The following is a 20076-nucleotide window of genomic DNA, read 5'->3' on the forward strand; positions in this document are numbered from 1 at the left end:
ATGATAAATTTTTTGTTTAGTTTAGTTTGTTACCTTTAAAAAGCTGGTTGACTTCAAAGACTGCAGGTGAACAAATGCACTTATTTTGCTCTAATGACTATTTTACCATTTATTTGATGAATTTAAATGATTTATATTCCTCAAAATATCTGATTGAAACTATGGAGCGTAAGTCTATGAAGAATAGAGAACATTTCTAGTCTAAATGTTGCACTTTCAGAAAGAACTACCAACTACTGTCTATTGTAATTTTTTAATTACAATTCAAGACAGACATACATTGTTTTTCAACCAACACACACTTTCATTGTTTGCAGTTCAGATATTTGTTAAAGAGGCAGCACTTTCAAGGTAAGTGTTATTCACCTTACAACAAAATGAATAGGCTGCAGCATTTGTAGAGAGAGTTAATTAATTTGGCTTAATAAATTAAAAATAAATAATAAATATAATAAAATAATAATTTAAATCCAAATGAAAAATAAAATTACAGTAAGAAACAGCTGTCTATTCAAGTTTTAAGGCAGCAGTGGATGATTTAATGGCTTAAGCAGAGAACTGAGCTGCTAAACATACAAAAAATATGAAAAATAATAGTTATTCATAGCCAACTTTTACAAAGGAGTTTGTCCTTCTCAGTGATCCCACTGTGTTTTATAAAACTATTAATCATAAAATGAGTCTGGCTAAATAAGGTTAATTAAAAGAGATTTGCTCATCCTCTTAAAGTCAGCATTGTTAGATTTTTTTCTTTATTTAATCCACACCTTAATGGGTCCAGGCTCATACTACTCGTCCTTTTTATTAGTAAAGAATGAGAATTTGAGACTTTCAAATTTTTCTAAATGAAGAACAGTAAAAGATTATAATTTATGTCTATTTTAGGTACAACCAAACTTTGAGACAGACAAAGACAATTATTCAGACAAGACTGCAGATAGATCTGTTTTAGCTTCTCCCCATTATCTGAAACTACACACCTGTGTAAAAAATGGCAGGGATATTAAAAGAACAAGTGATTATTCGCCCTTTTCTTTTCATTACACTATTACTGGACAAAAAATATCAGTGATGGTTGAGTAATCTTTATGTTATTTTGACTTTTCCTGGTTCTGTGTCTGTCACAGTTGTATGTGTAGGTGCCCATGCATGTGCATATGTGTGTGTGATTGTGTAGCTTTTTCCCTGCAAAGAGCTGAAAAGCAGCTTCTATAAATGATAAAATAGAAAAGAAATAGGTTAAGTAACTATTAGGATAAGTAATACTTTATTCAACTTGTTAACATGATGTATATCTATCAGCATCTAATAACCAACAACCCAAAAGGTGAAACCTTATTTTGGCTCAGTGACATCTATGGAGGATCTTTGTAAAACCCACTGCACGACATTCCTCTAGCTTTGTTCTGGGGATCAATATATTTTTACTATACATTTCAAGTTTTTATGGTATCTTTTATTGCGTCATTGCTTTTGTTTTATTCCTCTTCCATCTACCAACAAATGTTGTAAACTATGTACTGTAGTATTGGTCTATATTATATGCTTGCTCCTATAAAAATAAACATTTTATAAACTGCAATGGCAACCGCATAGAACAATAGTTGCAGAGTCAGTATGTATACAGTAGACATGGAATTCGAATTTGTGTGTGTGTGTGTGTGTGTGTCAGAACATATGGTATGTGGATCAATGAAGTGAAGGAAGTATTAAACAATGCATTTTTCAAGTCTTGACATAATCTGCGTAAAACATATTTATCACTCAGTAAAGAATTGTCAATGTACAGGATTGTACTGTATCTCATTGTGTTGCCACATAATCGTTGCACGTGGTGTGACCTAAAACATGCTTTTTTTTCCCCCTTTTTTCTTTCTTTTTTTTTTTTGATTTGCAGAGGTTGCTTGATTTTCTAATAATTTGATTGTGTATAATGTTTGTCTTTGAGAAGACCTACTTGATTAAACATGAGAAAATTAGAACTGCTATAGTTCACTGCTGAAAAGTGCTGTGGCCACGGTCGGTGCCTGTCCCCTTGGAGTGTGAAGGGTGAGTAAGTCTGTGACTGAAAGTTGAAAACAATATGAAATGATTAAACCGGTTGGTGGTGTTGGATCGGCGTAATGCTGCGCTCAAGGGGCTGTTGGTAGGAGAAATTAAATAAATAGCGCTTCCAGCAAAGCCGACAAAATTACAGTGTATTAAGTGTAAGCGTAACAAATTAAATAGCACGTTCATAAAAAAGGTCAATATAGGAAAAAAAGAGGAAAAAAAGCTTTTTGAGCCCCCTTTCATGCATGCTTTGCTGAAGGGCACTAAAGAAGTACAGTCTCCTAACCCCTTCTGAGAGGTTATAGGAATAAAGCATATAAACCAAAGAGTAGATTAGCTAAACCAATAATGGTCATCCATCTGTGGACCAAAAACAGATTCATAAACAAACATTTGCGTCTTGGCTAAAGGCACTTTGGCAGGGAGTGGTTGTACCAAGCCTCCCTAGTTAATGTCCTCTTCACAAGGGATGGAGACAATGCAAACCGTCCTCACAGGTATGTTGGTGAGAAATTATTCTAAATTACATGGTTTCAATCTGAAGAACTGAACATTAGCTGGCGGAGAACGACTCCCGTAATGGTGGCTTTTTCCATGTGTGGCTGCACCCAAGTAATGAACATGCACTTTAGATAAGATATTTCTGTTTCAACAATGCTCGTTTTCCATCAGGTTTATTTTCAGGATATTTACCCTTTATAAAAAAAAAAAAAAAAAAAAAAAAGCAAATATAAATCTAAAAGTCTACTGAAAGACGGATGTCATTCCTTTAATGGTAAATTCACTGCATTGAAGAATTGATTTATTTAGTGAAGTAGGCTGAAGGACTAAATCACTGCTGTCATGTTTTAAGCAGCCTAGTCATCTCATCAAACTAATTTGCTGCTTATTTTAATGAAAATGGGTGTTTTAACAGCGTCGATCAGACTAGTTGGCTCACAGTGTGCTAGGAACTGGTAAGTGAATCTAATTGTTTTAACAGTGATTTGCTCTTTTTTTTTTTCTTTTCAGTTTGTTTGTTTTCTAGTTCTATGGGCTTTCACAAGTATTTCTACTTTATTCTTAAGACCATCACAAGTGAAACCATTCCTTCTGTCAACATGTCGGAGTTTGCTCTTTGTACAGATCACTGGCGTTATTTATTCTGTGTAGAAGATAAAGGCAACGGAGGTGGGGAGGAGTCATTAGGTGGATTAAAGATGAGGGAAAGCTTGTTCTTGTTCACTGCAGAGCATCCAAGCCATGTAATAAGTGTATGAAGCTTATGTGTATGAATGACACTTCACATCAGGGCCTTATTGATTCATAGAAACTGAGCATGTGCCGCACCAATCAGCATAAAAAAAAGTACAAGAAAAAGAGAGACAGCCAGTCTGATAGACAGATGAAAACCTTCTTCGATCAGTAATTACGCTATAGTCCGATAGCTCTGCATGTGCAAGGTGGAATGAAGGGAGAGCAAGAGAGCGAAAGATTGTCAACAGCCGTGAAGTGAGAATCTCTGCTTTGACAGCTGAGGCAATTACAGAGATGCTACCGCTGGCTGAAACCAGTTCTGATGGGCAACACACGCACACAGACACAGTGTATTCAAATTATTAGTATGGAAGTGTTGCCGGCTTAAACAAAAATGTTATTTTTCTCTACTACTCTCCAGAACCATAAAATGAATTTTAGAAATTAGTTAAAGAGGAAAATCTAAAATATCACCTTGTCAGAAATATTCTGATCGTTCACTCAGTACTTAGCTGCAGCACCTTTGGCAGCAATTACAGCTTTGAGTTTTTCCGGTGTGGATACTGACAAGTATCTGAATACTTTCTGAATGTGCAGAGCTATCACTCTGTCACTTGCCTGCTCTCTCCATCTAACCTTCTAACTCCCTGTTTGTTTGTCTCTGCTTCTTTCAAAAACACGTAATTAAACTCTTCACCTCGATTTTCAATATTAGTTTAAAAACAACTTATTTTACATATGGAAACATCAAAACTTTCATTTGGGGTTTACGTAATGAAATGAATAAATTATGAAGTGTTAGCATTTTGTGTTACCATTATGAGTGATTATTGCCCATTGCCATTTTTTTAGGCAGTGCTGGTCAGTCCACTTCTGTGATTCAGACTGAAGCATCTCAGTTACTGGATCGACAGCCATGGAGTTTGGTACAAACATCCACATTCGGAGGATGAATCTCCTGATTCATAGCATCAGGATGAAGTTGAGATTTTGTAGTTGAGTGAAAGATACAGACATACAAACAATTTCTGCTACAATGAGATCCATCCAGTTTAACAGTACTAAAAATGGAAACAAATGTACAACATGTGGTCTATAGATCTTTACAAATACATTTTTAGAGAAAACTAATTACTAACTGATCTACACTTGATATCTTTCTATAACACTACCCAACATGTGATCTGCAACTAATGCAAATTTTTTTCTATTTCAAGTAAAACAATGTTTAAGGGATCAACGGTGGTCAGTTGGCTTGGCAAGGTAGACATTTAGTCCCAACCAATTTAGGGACACCAGCCATGCCATATAGCCATTTATTTACATTTCGATACACACCAATATATTCCTGCATCTCCATCGTCTCTTCATTGGCATTAACCAATGCATCAATGTCAAGGTTAACTAACTTTAACTACCATCTGTAAGTGGTCCAGTCCCACTACTATAGAAACAGTATGCGCTTCCACTGCCGCTTAAAATTTCTGCTCAGGCTGCTGTGTATGAGGTTTTTCATGGTGAGGATTGCAGCTCTGCCATTATCTTTGCAATTCATTATTATTAGAGAAAAATGTCCCTACCCCCTATATCTCTGCTTCCACTCCTCACATATTTCTCCCTATCGCGTCCCCTCTTTCTTTGCAACAATGCCTGGGCCCCTCTTCTCTTCCATAGATCTGTTTTGACCTTGAGTCATGACAAGGCCATTTTATACAGCACCCATATTTGTCCAATCTGACAGGATAAGCAGGACAGAAATACATCAACATGAAAAGGTTTTTATCTTAATTCATTTTGGGGGACAAGTCATAGACATTCACACACACACACACACACACACACACAAAAAGAAAACAGCAAGAGAAGAGACTCATAATAATTCACAAAATATGATCCTCAATATGATAAGAATCCTCAGATATGAATCTGTCTGGAGTATAAATGGTTACAATCCCATTTGCGTATTTTTATGTTAACATTTTTATATTGGCATTCACTGCAATTTTATTTTATCTTTTATCCCTATAGACAGAGAATGTGATTCTCATTTCCATTAGTTCTAAATACTGACTTTGCCTCCTGGCCATGGAAATGAGTGTAAGTTTCACTCAATAAGACATCTGGTTTCAGTTTGTTGAGCTCAAACAATTACTGCCTTCTACTGACAAAAGAAAGAAATACTTCACTTCAACACCTCTTAAGATTTCCTGAGCATGTTCACACGATAGACAGTTTTTAAAGACACGGGAATTGAACATAATCTCTGGTAAACCTATTTAAACTGAATCAGTGACAGGCCGGCAGGAACATTTGTAAAGCACATGTAATAAATTTCGACGCATATGAAGTGCTGGTTTCCAACTCCACGTGTAACATTCTGCCTATGAACCTTGCTTTATGGTCAACCCTCCAACGCTTGTGTTTCTCTTACTTTTCAATGCAGCTTAAAATTTGAAGTTGTGTTTGATCCTGTAGTTAGGGAAGTGTGAGATGTATACAAATAGCATGAAATCCCAGTTCTCACATCCAACTTGTTGAAAGATTTAGTTATAGTATTCGATCTAATGAGGATGTGTACTGTGATTACTCAAGTACAGAGTAAAGCATGATTCATTTTTCTACAGAATCACATTGTCTTTCTGTCCAATGCTGTTGCTGCTGTGCTTAGCATTTCAGACATACCAGGGATACTTCAACTCAAGAGCTGTATAATGAGAAACCAAAGACTTGCTGTTCATTTAGGAATGGCTGGTGATTCAACGTAATAGCTCCTGACATTATTTATCCTTCACGCTTGATTGTCTGGGCGTGGAATGAACCTGCTGTATTTCCAAAGAAACAACTTCATCCCATCTTGGAAGGCAGTGTGACAAGTTGTGCAAAAAATCCTATGTGAACTGTTAAAAACTGAGCTTTCTAATATAATTTATATTTCCCCAGAAGACTTAGCTGACATTCATCTTGCCCTTTTCCTCTTCCGAACCCTTGAAGAACCCGCCACCTTGTCGCCACCATGCCTTTTGGGATGCAAAACCTTTAACCTTTTCACACTTAATGCTCTGTCATCTCATCAGTGCCCTTCCTGCTGTCATCCAACCCAGTCCAAGAAGCACTTTTAAAACTCAGTGCTGACTGATGCATTGAGACAAGTTTGAAGACAGGCAAAAACACTGTCTTTGACTTTTAGAGATTTCAATTGAGCTGGAAACCATAAATATGGAATTTCCAAAGTCTCATAACTTTTGCAGTGAGTGAGTCTGTGTTTGGGTGAGTGAGGATGATGCATCGTGTTTAAATTACCACCAGAATCCTGCAGGTGTGGGGAAGAAAAAAAAAAGGTGAGAGAGCCCTTGGCTGTTTTAAAAAGTTATAAAAGTCCCACAGAGTTACTCAGACCAGAGAGAGTCAAGGGACATTAGGGGTTTGTCTTTGTGGAAAGGAGGTGTGTGTGAATGTTTGTGTGTGCTAGAAACTCAAGAGACACAAGTTTGTGTGAAAGTGTTTGGTGAGGTTAAAACCGCTAAGGAGTAAATGCTGCTCCTCAGCAGCTCTGGACGCTTCAATTTGAGGGTCATTTTCTGTGTTCATGTGTTCTATGTATGTGTGTGTGAGATGCTAGTGATACGCTCAAAGGCTTTAGTTTTAGTTAAAAAATAATAATAATCATTTTATTGCATTGATTTCCTAACTGCTCAGGTTTGGGTGGGTGTCTTACATGGCGTGAGTTACATTACACTGTTCTGTACATCTTCCTGCCTTTATGCAACACACTCCCTGACAAATCTGCGAGCTACTCCAAAATGACTTTCAGAGGCTCTCTTTGTCCTCCTTGCTGTGAAATGTAGCTGAGGAAATGGCTAATGGTGGAGTTTGTGAGGAGAAAAAATGTCAAGCAATTTCATGCCTTTGTGCCTCCAATGGGGTGCCAAGCTGATAATTTAATCAGTAGTGAAAGACTAGCTTTACTCCTCCACAACTTCCACCATTCCATCCATTGTTCAGAGTCTTAGTTTTGCTGAGGAAAAGATGGAAATCTACACAGAAAAGATAATAAAGACAAGACAGAGGCGAGCGGGCAGAGAATGGAGGGATGATAGGTGATAGCAGTCCAATGGTTCACCGCAATCTATCCAGCAAACAGCCAACTGAGTTGTGTCTCAATTTGTGAAACAACCTCCATCATGACACTGTTTTCACAGTATTGCAGCCTTTACTTACTCAGTAATGCACGTGACCAGAAGAAAATATTGTTTAAATATTGTTCATGAGTCTATGAAATTCCAAAGTTGGAAGGTGTCATATCTAGCTACTGTTCTTTGATGTTCATAATTCAGTAATTTTTGTACTTAAAATATGATGGATATAAAAAAAATGGAGACAAAAATAGAGGGAAAAATGTGTGTATTTGCTTTTCTTCCAGTTGGCAATGTGAGGTGAGAAAAACAGCAACAGACTCTATGCGTTAATATCTTGGGTACAGAAAAAAAAACAAAACAGTTTTGTGTGCTGTTGTTGTTACCTGTAGTGTGAGAAGCAGCAGATTATTTTAATGATTTGATGAGGAGAAGGCAGCACACAGAAATGTAAAAAACTAACCCTTTTCAGCTATAGGAAATCAGACATGAGGCAGATGTATGTCTTTAAACAAGTACAGCTACTAATAGAAATCAATCATTGCCTGCAGACTTATGGCTCAGGGTGACACTGCAATGCCACATTATATTAAGTCACTTCTCCGGGATCCTGCAGCATTAATGACATCTTTAGCATTTGTATTGGAATGCTTCTTATTTAATATGTCTTGCAAATGGCGCCATCTTGTACTTTTCTAAAGACTGGATGAAACTTTAATGATCCCTGTGGGGAAGTTGGGTATATGCAGCTGCATAGAGAAGGTTTGAGATACGAGAAGAACAAATAGTCAGTTTCGAGATATAAATTGATAAGTAATTGCCACAGCAGAACATATTGAGATCAACACAACAGATGAAAAATAGGAAGACAGTGTGTCCTCAAGTAGAGAGATTTACAGGTTGGAGGTTTAGCTGCAAGAGTGCGAATTTAGCTGTTTGTATTATTGGTTATACAGATGGAAGAACATATGTTAAGAAATGAGAGTGTGAATGTCACTGTGTTCCCATAAAAACTGACAAAGTGCCCCTTGGGAAGGCACCTAAGCCCACTGTTCCACTTTAATGCACAGAAATCCCTGCATTGTGCTGATAATATGTAAAAATTTTGTCACATAAAGTGTGCATTTTTCTATCTCATCAGATGTTTTATTCAGCTGCGGATTGATGTACTGCACTCCCTTATGGAAAGAATGACATCAATTGACAATAGAAAAGCCCATGATTGCAGGATCATGGTATTGATAAGGAATTGCTCTTGCAGCATTTCTTGTTTATGCATTTGTTTACCCTATGGACTTGATTTTCTTTATAGCAAATAGAAGACTAGTTGCCGAGCCATTTGCCACCAACTGCAGCACTTCCCTATCACTCAATGATGACTTATGAAAGAAGGGTTGCAAAAACAAAACTGATACGTGAAGATAATCCTGCATATCACACCTATCTGAGAAAAATCAAAGATGATGCGTGTGTCAAGAAAGTGAAACTTCAATAGATTTTTGAAATACTACGTGCGGTGAGAAACGTCTGGCTTTGACCCGCAGATGTGCCATTATTTTAGGTTTTGCAAGAAAACTGATGAAATAAAGATATAATGTGTGATTCATGACAGAAAAAAGAGGTTAGAATATATACATATAGAATTAGGGTGCATTCATAATGGGGAAATGTGAAAACCTGAGAGAAGAAGAGGGGGGGGTGTGTGGTGAAGAAGATACAGTGACAATATAGGGTAGTTCATACTCTCCCTCTAGTGGACAGAAATGGAACAACAGAAATAGAAAACCCAACAGAAAAGAGGATCAGTGGAAATAGGATACAGAGGAGAGAGGTTTTGAAAGGGAGGAAGAAAGCCTAAGCAGAGGCAAACACAATCAGAAGATAAACTCTTTACTTTACCCTCTTTCTCAGCTTCATTGCCCCGCCCTCCTGCAGTCTTCCAAACGCTTTTCCTCTCATTCCTCCAGCCTGTCCCTCATCTTGGCGACAATCGCATTCTCTCTCTCTCTATGTCTGTCTGTCTTTGTCTGTCTCTCAGTTGAAAATGTATAAGAAGAAATCCTGCTATTAAAGTGCACTTCATTTTCCTAATTTAAATGTTTTGTTTTGTTTTCATTCCTCTCCATCCGGCCATATCTTTCACTCTTTCAGTTCTTTCCAAAATCCACTTTCAGAAAAATTTCGAATGTTTTATAAGTCATTGAAAAACATTGTTAGCTTATATACATCCCAGCATTAAGAATAAAAAGATAAATGAAAAAATGCTGGTCGTTGTGTACAGGTGTGTCCCCAACGTGTCAGATTAGTTTGTTTTTTTTTTTCCACCACAGTGAAGTTAGGTCTGTACTTCAAAGACTTCCTGCGTCCTTCTGTCCTTTTGTGTGAGGTACATGTGGTCGTATGGATGAAAATGACACAAATCAAACATACTTCGACTTAATATCAGGGAAGACAATACATTTTTTTTTAAATCAAGATCAAATTGTGAAACATATTGAAATTTCGGTTCTACCAATTTAAGCAGTCAGAAGGAATACGTTTTCAAATGTAGATACCAGAGTGATGGTGCGTTTAGCAAATACAAATCCCAAGGCTGGTCTTTGTCATTGTGTTTTCTTGCTCATTCTGGTGTTTATTTTTAGTCCCTTGCCTTGAATTCCCACCATGAAGTCAGATTTTCTCACAATGGTCTGCAACATAATACAGATGCTTGTTGCTGTGTTTGGATTAGGAGCGTGTGTTTGTGTGTATGTGTGTTCAGCGATTTCTAATGTTATTTATCTGCTGTGATTCCAGTGTCTAGCCAATACAGCCTGTAGCCATTTGTAATAGTCTTTATCCACAGTAGAACATTTGGCTCTGTCGCAAAATCTGATATTAACAGCCGTCTATCTTTGCAACCCGTACACAGAATATACACAATGCACTCCCTCTCTCTCACGAAGACACACAAACACACTTAAAGTTGCAAGCAACAGATGTGTGGCAATGTGGTAAGACTGTTGAATATTTACTGTCGTTTTTCACATATTCCCCCTCAAGATGTGCATGACAGCATTCACTGCTGAACAACAGCTGATAAACAATAGCTAACAAAGACAAACAACAATCAGCATAGGCAAACAGACACACACAACAATGTATTCAGCTCACTGATGTGCAACTCCAAAGCTTGATGAACCAATTCGGAAAACAAGAAATCATATCAAATGGGAGAAATGACCTGTGGGAGCCGTTATCACAGTACCATGTTACCATCCGCTTCATAGCAAACAGTGAAAAATTTCACATTAGTAGTAGATTAAAAAAAAAAAAAAAAAAGTCTGCCAACTATTGTGTGGAGCACACTCAAAGATTCCCTTTAAACCTGGTAACTTAACACGAACACCGAGAGTGACATAAAACCGGATCTGTCTACTGTTAGAGATATGAAGCTTCATCTTTGAGTACACAAACAAGCTGCTACTAGACAACCTTTGCTTTGTGATGTTCGACACTAGAATGGGCCAAAACTAGTCATTTTTTGTGAAGAGAAAAAAATTTAAGAAAAAAAATTTGCTGAGAGAAAGATTTTCAGTCCTCTTTATTTGTGCTTTGAGAGGGACAATCTGTTTTGTCCATGAAATGTCATAAACGCCCTATGAAAAGTTTTAAAAAGTCAGCTGGATTGGATTTATTAACTTGTATCCCAATTATGCTCTGCACAGCTGTATTAAATAGTAAAATATAAATTAGATTGAGATCCTTTGCTGCAATCGACGAGAATCAGGAGAAAAGCAATTTGACTGAGATATCCCTTAAAGTCACATCATTATTGCCTCTGACTATCCCTCAATCTTTGGACCCTCATTAACAAATGTCAACGTCTGCGGAAAAAAGTATTGCATCAATTTGCAGACCATGACAGTCTAACAGATATGCAAAGCCACAAAGAAATTCAGATATCTTATGGACTGTTCCCATAGTCGAGTTGGCTTGCCTTCACTCTCTCTCTCTTTGTTCTTAATGATTTTTGCTGTGTCTAATCAATAAGAGACAAAACAGAACAGGGCAGGCACAGCTGATTGTCCTTGTAGCAATGAAAAGGGCTTTACTAAAAGTATCCAAAAACCAATCCCAGTTTGGTTCTGGTCCACCTGATTGGGGACGTCACCAATGTTTTACAAAAAAGTGTCAAAATGCTACATAAGCTGAATTCATGGAAGAGTTTGTCCTTTAACCCAACACTGGGCTTCAGATAAGGCCAATAATTGCGGTAAAAGGAAAATTGGAGTGGTTGTAGTGGTATGAGGTTTTTGATCTACAAGCTGTAGTGCAAGATATTGAAAATATTTGAATTCATCTAACAGTATCACTTTTTTTCCCCTGCCAATCTTAGAATTGATCCAAGTATCAAGTTGACCCTAAACACAAAAAAAAAATAAAATAAAAAAAACCATCATGCTATTCTTTAAGGGGAATTGTAGTTTGCAGAGAGGATTTTCCCCAAAGGCACAGTTCAAACAGAATGTGACTCTTTCTAAATTTTAATGATTTCCAATTAATTTGACACAAACCCAACTTTTTAATCAAAAAACAGCTAGGGGCGGGCTCACTTCTGAGTTTTTGGAGCTAATTAGGCAGTGCGCTTTTGCGATCCCACACCACGCTTCTCCATCTGGCTGCTCACATGAAAACCTGGCTGGATCAACTCTGCTCTGAGACTCATTCAAAGTAAGTGTGGGTAGGGGGCCTAATTCACCTCACATTGTTGTTTCCACTTTGAGGATTATAACCTCAATTAAAACGTAAATGTGAACTGTGCTTCCCTGATGTTAAAGTTCAAGACACTTTGGGCTGGTTGTTAAACCTCTGACTTTCAGCCATTTACATACTCAATATAACGAGCGTGCCATGTTCAGAATTATAATCACAATTCATTACTGATAGTATCAGCTCTTTTGTTTCTGTTTCGGCAGAAATGCCAAACAACTAAATATTTTTCATAAAAATATGAAAGATGAACTTCATGTATTTTCCAACCTCAACATTAACTTTAGCTGTTTGGAATCTTCAGAGCTGATTGAAGCGTTGGATGTGTGGGTGAGGCGAGAAGTAAAATGAAGGCCATGGGGTGAATCATTTCCCCATTCTCTACTTCAAGGACTCGTAAAATTTTACACTCTGTAATTGGGTTAAATTGGAAGCTCCCTAAGGACCAAGAGCCATTAAGTGATATTAGTAGTCGTGTCATTCAGGGACCTACCACAGAGAAACATGGATAATGGCTGGTCCCAAACCCGATTTGGAAAATCACAGATGTATAATTTACTACACAGGTTAGGACGAAGAATAAACTGGAGGATTGAGGTCTTTAATGAAACAAAGGAAACGTAAGAACACAGTTCCCTTCATCCATAAAGGTCAGTCTTTTAGGTCTAGTCTTTTAGGTAGAATTGAGGGCAGAGAGGGATGCCCTCAATTTTGTTAAAAGCAATAGATCTCTCCCTCTCTGCGCGTTCAGAGATTTACTATAATTTTTTTTTTCGTTTCAGTCAGGTGCTATGGTACACCGGAGACACCAGGTTCAAGCAAATAAGAGCATTTCTTTGCCCACTAACAATAATGAGCAACCCAGGATTGAAAACCACTAGGAAGAAGACTAACTGCTTCTGCCGAAGCCACTTTCAGAGATTTACCTCATAATGGGATTTGTTTTCATTTGGGTAGAAAGAGAGAGATGGACCTAAAGCCAGAGAACATGAAGTTCTCTATAAGGATGTAATCCTTAATGTGTGGGTTATTGACCATATATGGTGATTAAAAAAAACTCTATGGAAAAAAAAAAAAAAAAAATTACCCAAAGAAAAAGATCTCATCCTCATGAATACAAACTCCCTGAGGGAGTGGAGGGTTAAAGACCTTTCCAGTCTTAGTCTTATTGCTCTAAATCAGCTGAGTTAAAAGCTTATTCTGCACATTTTCCCCTTTGGCATGGCTGAGTGGTTGTGGCAGATCTCACCGTGCTAAGGCTTTCCCCAGCCAGTGACAGGGGTTCATCTAATGGCTTTCAACCTTTTGGGACCTGTAGTGCATCAATTACAAGTGGAGACAGGCAAGGTAATGACCAATTCTTCAATTTTGCTATTATTTGGAACTAAAACAAGCTATTAATGATGAAATACCAAGAAAATAAGCTGTAAAATTCCGCTAATATGCATATTATTATACCTCCATACCAAGAAATCTTTGCAAGTTCAGATCCTCGAAACTTTTTTGTGTACAAGTAAGTAAAAATGGCAGCATATTTCCTGAGAATCAAAAATTGCTGAGGACACCAGTGTGCACTTAACCTTTCCTGGTTTCACTAGATACATCACATTAACTCCCTCCTTTGTCTTGTACGAGTAATATGCTGTAAAATCTCTAGCTGTCTCTATCCTCAAAGCAGCCACCATGAATCAGAACGGCTGCTGAAACAAAATTGGTTGAGGTAAGTCAAGTATGAAACAGAGTCATGGTGGAAATTCCTTTTACCTGAGATTTTCCTTTTCTAACACCCCTAATATCAATGTGTGATTAAAAATTAGAAAACCATATGTGCACTTAGCTTCCCTATGTAAAAAACTGTTATATATATATATATATATACACACCTCAGGAAGTTTCTGCCCCAATCCTACTTATTCATAGTTAACTTACAGTACTCCTGTTGCCCTTTCGAAATAAAATCCTTTCCCATGCCCCTGATCTGATGGGGCTCTGTAGTCGTATCCATCTTAGATAGATACATGGAAATAGAGCAAGGAATAGGGGAAGGGGGCAGAGAGCACAAATCCTTCCCTGATGCCCTTGGCTGTGTTTGAGCTAACGCTCTCCAGGGAGCCTTCTCATGACCCCAGGACTTGGATAGAGGAGTTGAAGGTATAGAGGGAGGGATAAGAGGATGAAAGAGTGGATAGAAATGGAGACATTGACTGTGCAGCAGCTTCTTTCTTTTTGCTGCAGACTCGAACATCAGATGAATGTAGAAGCCTGAGAAAGCCCAATGTCTGCTGGCATCAGCATGGTGATGTTTCTCTGCAAGACTGCTCCAACTTTGCAGTAAATTGCTGATTGACAGACTTCATCCAGATGCTTCCTTATGTGCATTACTGTGTACTGTGTACCTAATGTAGTAAAAAAAATAAATCAAAGAATCATCCTTTCTCTTCCATCAGTTTCCTTTTAAAGCCCACTTTGTGATATTCTATCTTTTATTCTTTTGAAGTTAGATAGCAGTTAAGTATGTAGAAATAATTTAACATCATTCTGTGAAGCCTCTCTGAGCCAGTAGCTATGCTAAAGGGCTAGACAGATAAGCTGGACTCTGTCTTCTATTTGACCTTTTCCTCTTTCTGAACTTCTTCTATCGAAAGCATACAATGCGATGAGGGGATTTTTATATATTGTAATATACTGGGATTTTCCCAGTGTGAGCCTTACTAGACGTACTGTATAAGGAAAACTAACACTTAAAGCGTCCAATTCGTCACCTCAAATTAATCTGGATGTCATTAGCGTCGCTGCTTGATGGACAAGTGAGCTGTGAGAAATGCTGTGCTAAATCACCAAAGATGGACACACACACACACACAAAAAAAAACGGAAGCTTAGAGATTTGCACTAAGAAATAGGATTTAAATTACAAGTATGACAATTACAACACCATCAAATCGCCTTTACCTTTTTCCCTGTTTATGCCTTTGGCAGTCTGCTGTCAGTGTTCACTGAGTGATTTCAAGACTTGTATATTTGTTTTTTGAACACTCACATTCAAGTTGTTCCCTTCCTTCTTGAGTGTTTTCAATTTGACAATTTTCTACTAACCCTTTCTCTCTTCTCAGGAAATGTGGATAAAATGTGTTGTGCACTCCGACAGCAACGATAACAACAGCAGCTGCAAACAAAGACAGACCTTGAGATTTTTTATAGGAACGGAGCAAAAGATTGCAGGAAAATTAAAGTGAAAATAAGAAAGTGAAATAATTGAAAAGGAAGAGGTGGGGAGAAATGGCCCAACAGTTATGAAAAGCATGTCCATGATTAATTTTTGACACTACCAATCTTTAGGTGAATAAATTTTTTGTGCATGTTTTTTTTGAGTTGCATCAGGAAAAGGCAAATCTTCTAGGAAAGAGAAAACGAGATTCAACAGAAATTAAATTTTGAAAACAAGCTGAAGTTAAAACCATTCGTTACGATGGCTACATTGGCTATTACGAAAGCTCACAATGAAGCCGTAAAGATAACATGTTTGGAGGCGTATTTATAGTTTGTCTTTGATTTGCTCAGAATGCAGCAGTCGTGATGTGCAGTGATGGTTGTGGCCATGACTGATGTCACTTAGGACTGAGTGTTGGTTTTGACTACGCCCACATTCAGACCGACATTGCATTGAAAGATCCTGTCACCATGGTTATTTTGGACAGACTAACAGGAGCACTTCAGTCCTCTCCCAGATGAACACTAACTATTATAGAGTGTATTTGAGTCTGGAAAGCCTTCGGCACGCCCCTCCGTGGTTTTTCTGCTGTTTCTTCATGAAAGTAAACATTTCTGCCCTTTAAGTGCCCAGTAAATCTTGCTATTGTTGCACATGGAAACATTTCTCATCTATCGAAGGTTGGATGCACAAGCTTGTTGTTTTTGTAATTGAGGGGCTACACTCACCACATGCTGAGTTGATCATGAAAAGCAGCGACTCACTGTTACCATCAGTATTCTGTAGCAGCTACACCTTTTAGAGGTTTAGAAACGCCCACAACACAAACATCCACTACCAACTTTCTATAGCAAGTTCATCTATTTTCAGTCTGTGTGCTGCTGCTGCTTCTGCTGTTGTTGTTGTCAGTCCCTGTTTCTTTTTTTGTGTTATTTAGTCAGTCACTGTCATGAATGCATCTCTAAAATGTTGAACTGTGCTGCTTAAAAAGGTGCCAGCTACAGCAATTTTTCTTAAGCGACTGCTTTTTGTCTGCCTCCCGGCCACTTTCTGTACACTTTAAAGTGGAAAAGCAGTTTGACACAAAAAAAAAAAAAAAAAAAATCAGAATAGAGTGAGCAAGGCTTACAGCGATCACACCAGAGGATTTGGAAATGCATGGCATAGCGTCCTGGAGTGTTTTCTGGAAAGCGAGTTTCTCAGTGTTTTGTTTCTGTGCTACTAGGGTAACGCAGTTTTATCACTGTGCGGTGTACATTCATGTGTTTTAAACTTCAGCTGCAGTGGCATCTACCATGATTGGCAAGATAACATTCTCACAGCATTTAAAATAAATAAATCAGCACATTACATGACCTGTAGACCTATAGTTTCTTTAACTCATCTAGAGGAAAAAGAGAAGATGCAACCACAAATACATGTTTGTTGATGGGTTTTGTGGCAGTGCACTTTTTCTATTCTTGAGGAAATCAGCACTATAATTATTTGATTCTTTTGCTTGTTAACTGCTCATTCACCACATTCAACTAGCCATCAGATCCGTGTTGGCTTAAATATAACTTAATGTTAGGCATCTACTTAAATCTTTCATCTACTCTTTCCAGGCTGTTGCAATGTTAATTCTCTTTTATGCATACACTGGTGCCACATTAAAGACAAACCAATACTTGTAATAGTAGAATAGAAAAGACAGGAAAGATGCATTCATCTGATGGTGTTGCAAAGGCAGTAAGTCTGTCTTGACAGGAACCTGCACAATATCACGTGTTTGCATCCATCTTTGTTTCCTTCCTTCCCACCCTTCCTCATCGTTAAACTGTAAGATAGATCATTAGCTTTAAATGGACTTCAATCCACTCATTACATGTCCCATTTACCTTCATTGCAAAATGCTCTACTTTTCATAACAAGACAGGAAAAAGGGCAGAGATATGGACAGGTATTTGGAACATGCAAACTGGAAAGCAGAGAGATGAGAAAAGCACTGATTCAGATCTTGAAAGAGAACAGAATCTGGACTTTCCTCCTCTTGAGACAACCTCTGACTAATATGAAATATCTATTCATCTTATGAATGAACCTAAGAAAAGCCTCAGTAATGAGTACACTTCAGTCTGTTTCTTTCGACGTCATTTAACAGCTAATGACTAACAACAGAGGGGGAGAAGCATTTGAACCATTTAATCGCCTTTTTATCGGTTTTAGTTTTGTGTGCTTTTCATTAACATGTGGTTAGTGATGCCGTAGAGAGCTCCCTAACTTATTTCATGTGATTCCATATTTGGTGTTGAACTGGTAAAACACGATGAAAACAAACAGTGAGCCAACAGTAGGATTTGCTGTGTTTATAATATCACTGGAGTCTCTCCTTTCTCCACTTTGGCTCGTCACCACATATGTCACCGACTTTCTTATCTGCACTGACCTGTCCAGTGACCCAGTGTTCCCGCTCCTCCTCCTCTCCGTATCTATTCATCCCCATATAACCCCACACATCACTTCTTTGCTTCCTTTAACTTATCTAACTCCTTCTAGTTTACCCAGTCCTCAAAACGCCGCCCACTGCACTTCCCCTTTGATCCATCAGCATGCACAGGCACCTATTTCCTCTGCTACCCATTTAGCTCTGCTTTCAACAATTGCTTTGTCTGTCTGCGTACATATCTGTGTGTCAAGTCATTTCAATTTCTCTCTGTTCCCGAATCCTATATTACATCTGAAAAATGTCTCAAAAGGGAAAGGGTATTGGAATAATAGCATAATCGGTGAAAGGGAATGCTGGGAAATGAGAGAAAATTTTTGTCCAACCAAGGATCAAGATCCGCCTCTTAGTTTTCATACCCTCTGTACACAATACATACAGAACAAGGTTTTATTGCACACTAACTTAAGGAAAGACATGGATTGAAGGACGCAGGTCTCATTTCGGCATCGCCAAAGTAAAGTCAAAAAAACCATTTGAATGAGCTAACATTTACCTTAAGTGGGCAAATTATTAACCTCGATTAAATGAAAAGAGTATTAGCTTCATCAAGGGTTCTATTAAGTTGTCTGTGAACGTTTTAAAGATGAATGCATTCACGGGACTGCTGCCGATTCTGTCGCAAACTGATTACATGCATGATTAAATAAGGGTGTTAAACACTTGAGAAGAGTAGCAGGCAATCAGTGCTGTTTTAACAATTCCCCACTGTGAGAAATTCATAAAGGCTGGCATGTCTCGTGGTGTCATCAGCCTACCCAAACATTGTCTCAACCAATTCATTGCTTCTTCCTAAAGCCGGTTGGTTACCTGCTGCTCCTGCACCTTGCTTTTATGTTTTATACTTCTGTGTTTTCCACAACAGGTTGGGACTGTTACACGCCCTGAATGAATTCATATTTTTGCGGTATCTCATTACCTTCGGCTGCTATGACTCAATGTCACAGCAGAAGCCAGATCGATTTAATCTATTCTATACACTACCTGCAATCCCCTCCTCATACTTTTTCCCTTTGTCACCCAACTCTGCCCTCCATCTTTTTTTTCCTTCTATCTTGTGATTGTCCTCTTCATTATCTCTAAGCTCGTCCCTTTTTCCCCTTCCAGCTGACCTTTTTAGTATATCATCTCAAATCTTTTTTTCCTTGTGCCTTTTATTTAGTCTCATTCTTTTCTATTTTCTATGTGTACGCAACTTGCAGTGCATGCTGGTTCTCACCACGCCTGTTAACATTTCTCTCTCCACCCCCTCCTCTTTCCTTTTCCTCCCTTTTAGTTTGTTTTCCTTCTCTGCCAAAGGCCACTTCAGCGTAATCCTATCTGACAATATCCAAATGAGGCCAAGACATTAGTAATTAAGGAAGTTCATATGCCCTTAAAAGACACCAAAAACACACTGCAGAAGAGGGCATGAACACACACACACACATATACAGCTGACAGAAGTTACTGCAGTGCCAAGGACACCAGCTGTTTGAGCTGCTGTTTTTGGAGGAAACATTTGATCAGTTTGAGCTTTGCACAAACATGGAGGAGCTGCCTGTGATCACCAGCATACTGTTCCTCACTGTCATAGAAAACTGTATCCAACACAGAATATTTGCTCTTTGACTTATACAGTTTAAAACAACCTACTCTGACTTTGTGAATTCACGTTAAAGCCAACAAGGGCAATAAACTATTTTTCAAAAATGACAAGGATAAACACAGCTCACCTGCCCCACATCACATGAATTAAAATGCATCTACCAGTGAAGGACTCCACTTGATGTTTGTATGTCGTCTGGAGGGTTTTTGTTTTGTTTTTTTTTGCGATGCCCACAGGACTGCCAATCACCAGTGCACCTCCTGCTGTTGTTCACCGATTCAAAATGAGACTCTACCACAGGACCTGCTTCTCAGCTAATCCAGCTAGTTTTTACAGAACACACTGTCCCCTAAATTGTTATTTCTTGTGTCACTTTCTTTGTAATTATTCATGAAAACATACACCACATAAATATTCTACCCAGACAAGTGAATCAGCGTCCCAGGCTGCTCGTTTAACACAGATACATACATTCACATACGCATATTTGGCGTGTGATTTAGACTACTTACTTAAGATCCTGGAAGGGTTCTGCCCTTACATGTGATGTCTCTACAGAATGGCTGAACACCACGCCTTCGTTCCCTGGAGGAAAAGTAGATTATGCACAACTTTTGTTTGG

The 20076-nt window shown here is 38.2% G+C and overlaps 1 protein-coding gene across 1 annotated transcript in view; it reads right to left on the reverse strand.

The window, feature by feature from the left end:
- The window catches only part of sgcz (sarcoglycan zeta), a 132800-nt gene that overhangs the window by 15075 nt on the left and 97649 nt on the right, over positions 1 to 20076 (reverse strand). Inside the window, exon 5 of the mRNA XM_029508208.1 lies at positions 19967 to 20039. Coding sequence (XP_029364068.1) covers positions 19967 to 20039 — 73 coding nt within the window. The remainder of the gene's footprint in view (positions 1 to 19966; positions 20040 to 20076) is intronic.

Source organism: Echeneis naucrates, chromosome 1 (assembly GCF_900963305.1).
Source record: "Echeneis naucrates chromosome 1, fEcheNa1.1, whole genome shotgun sequence".
In the NCBI taxonomy this organism is placed as follows: domain Eukaryota; kingdom Metazoa; phylum Chordata; class Actinopteri; order Carangiformes; family Echeneidae; genus Echeneis; species Echeneis naucrates.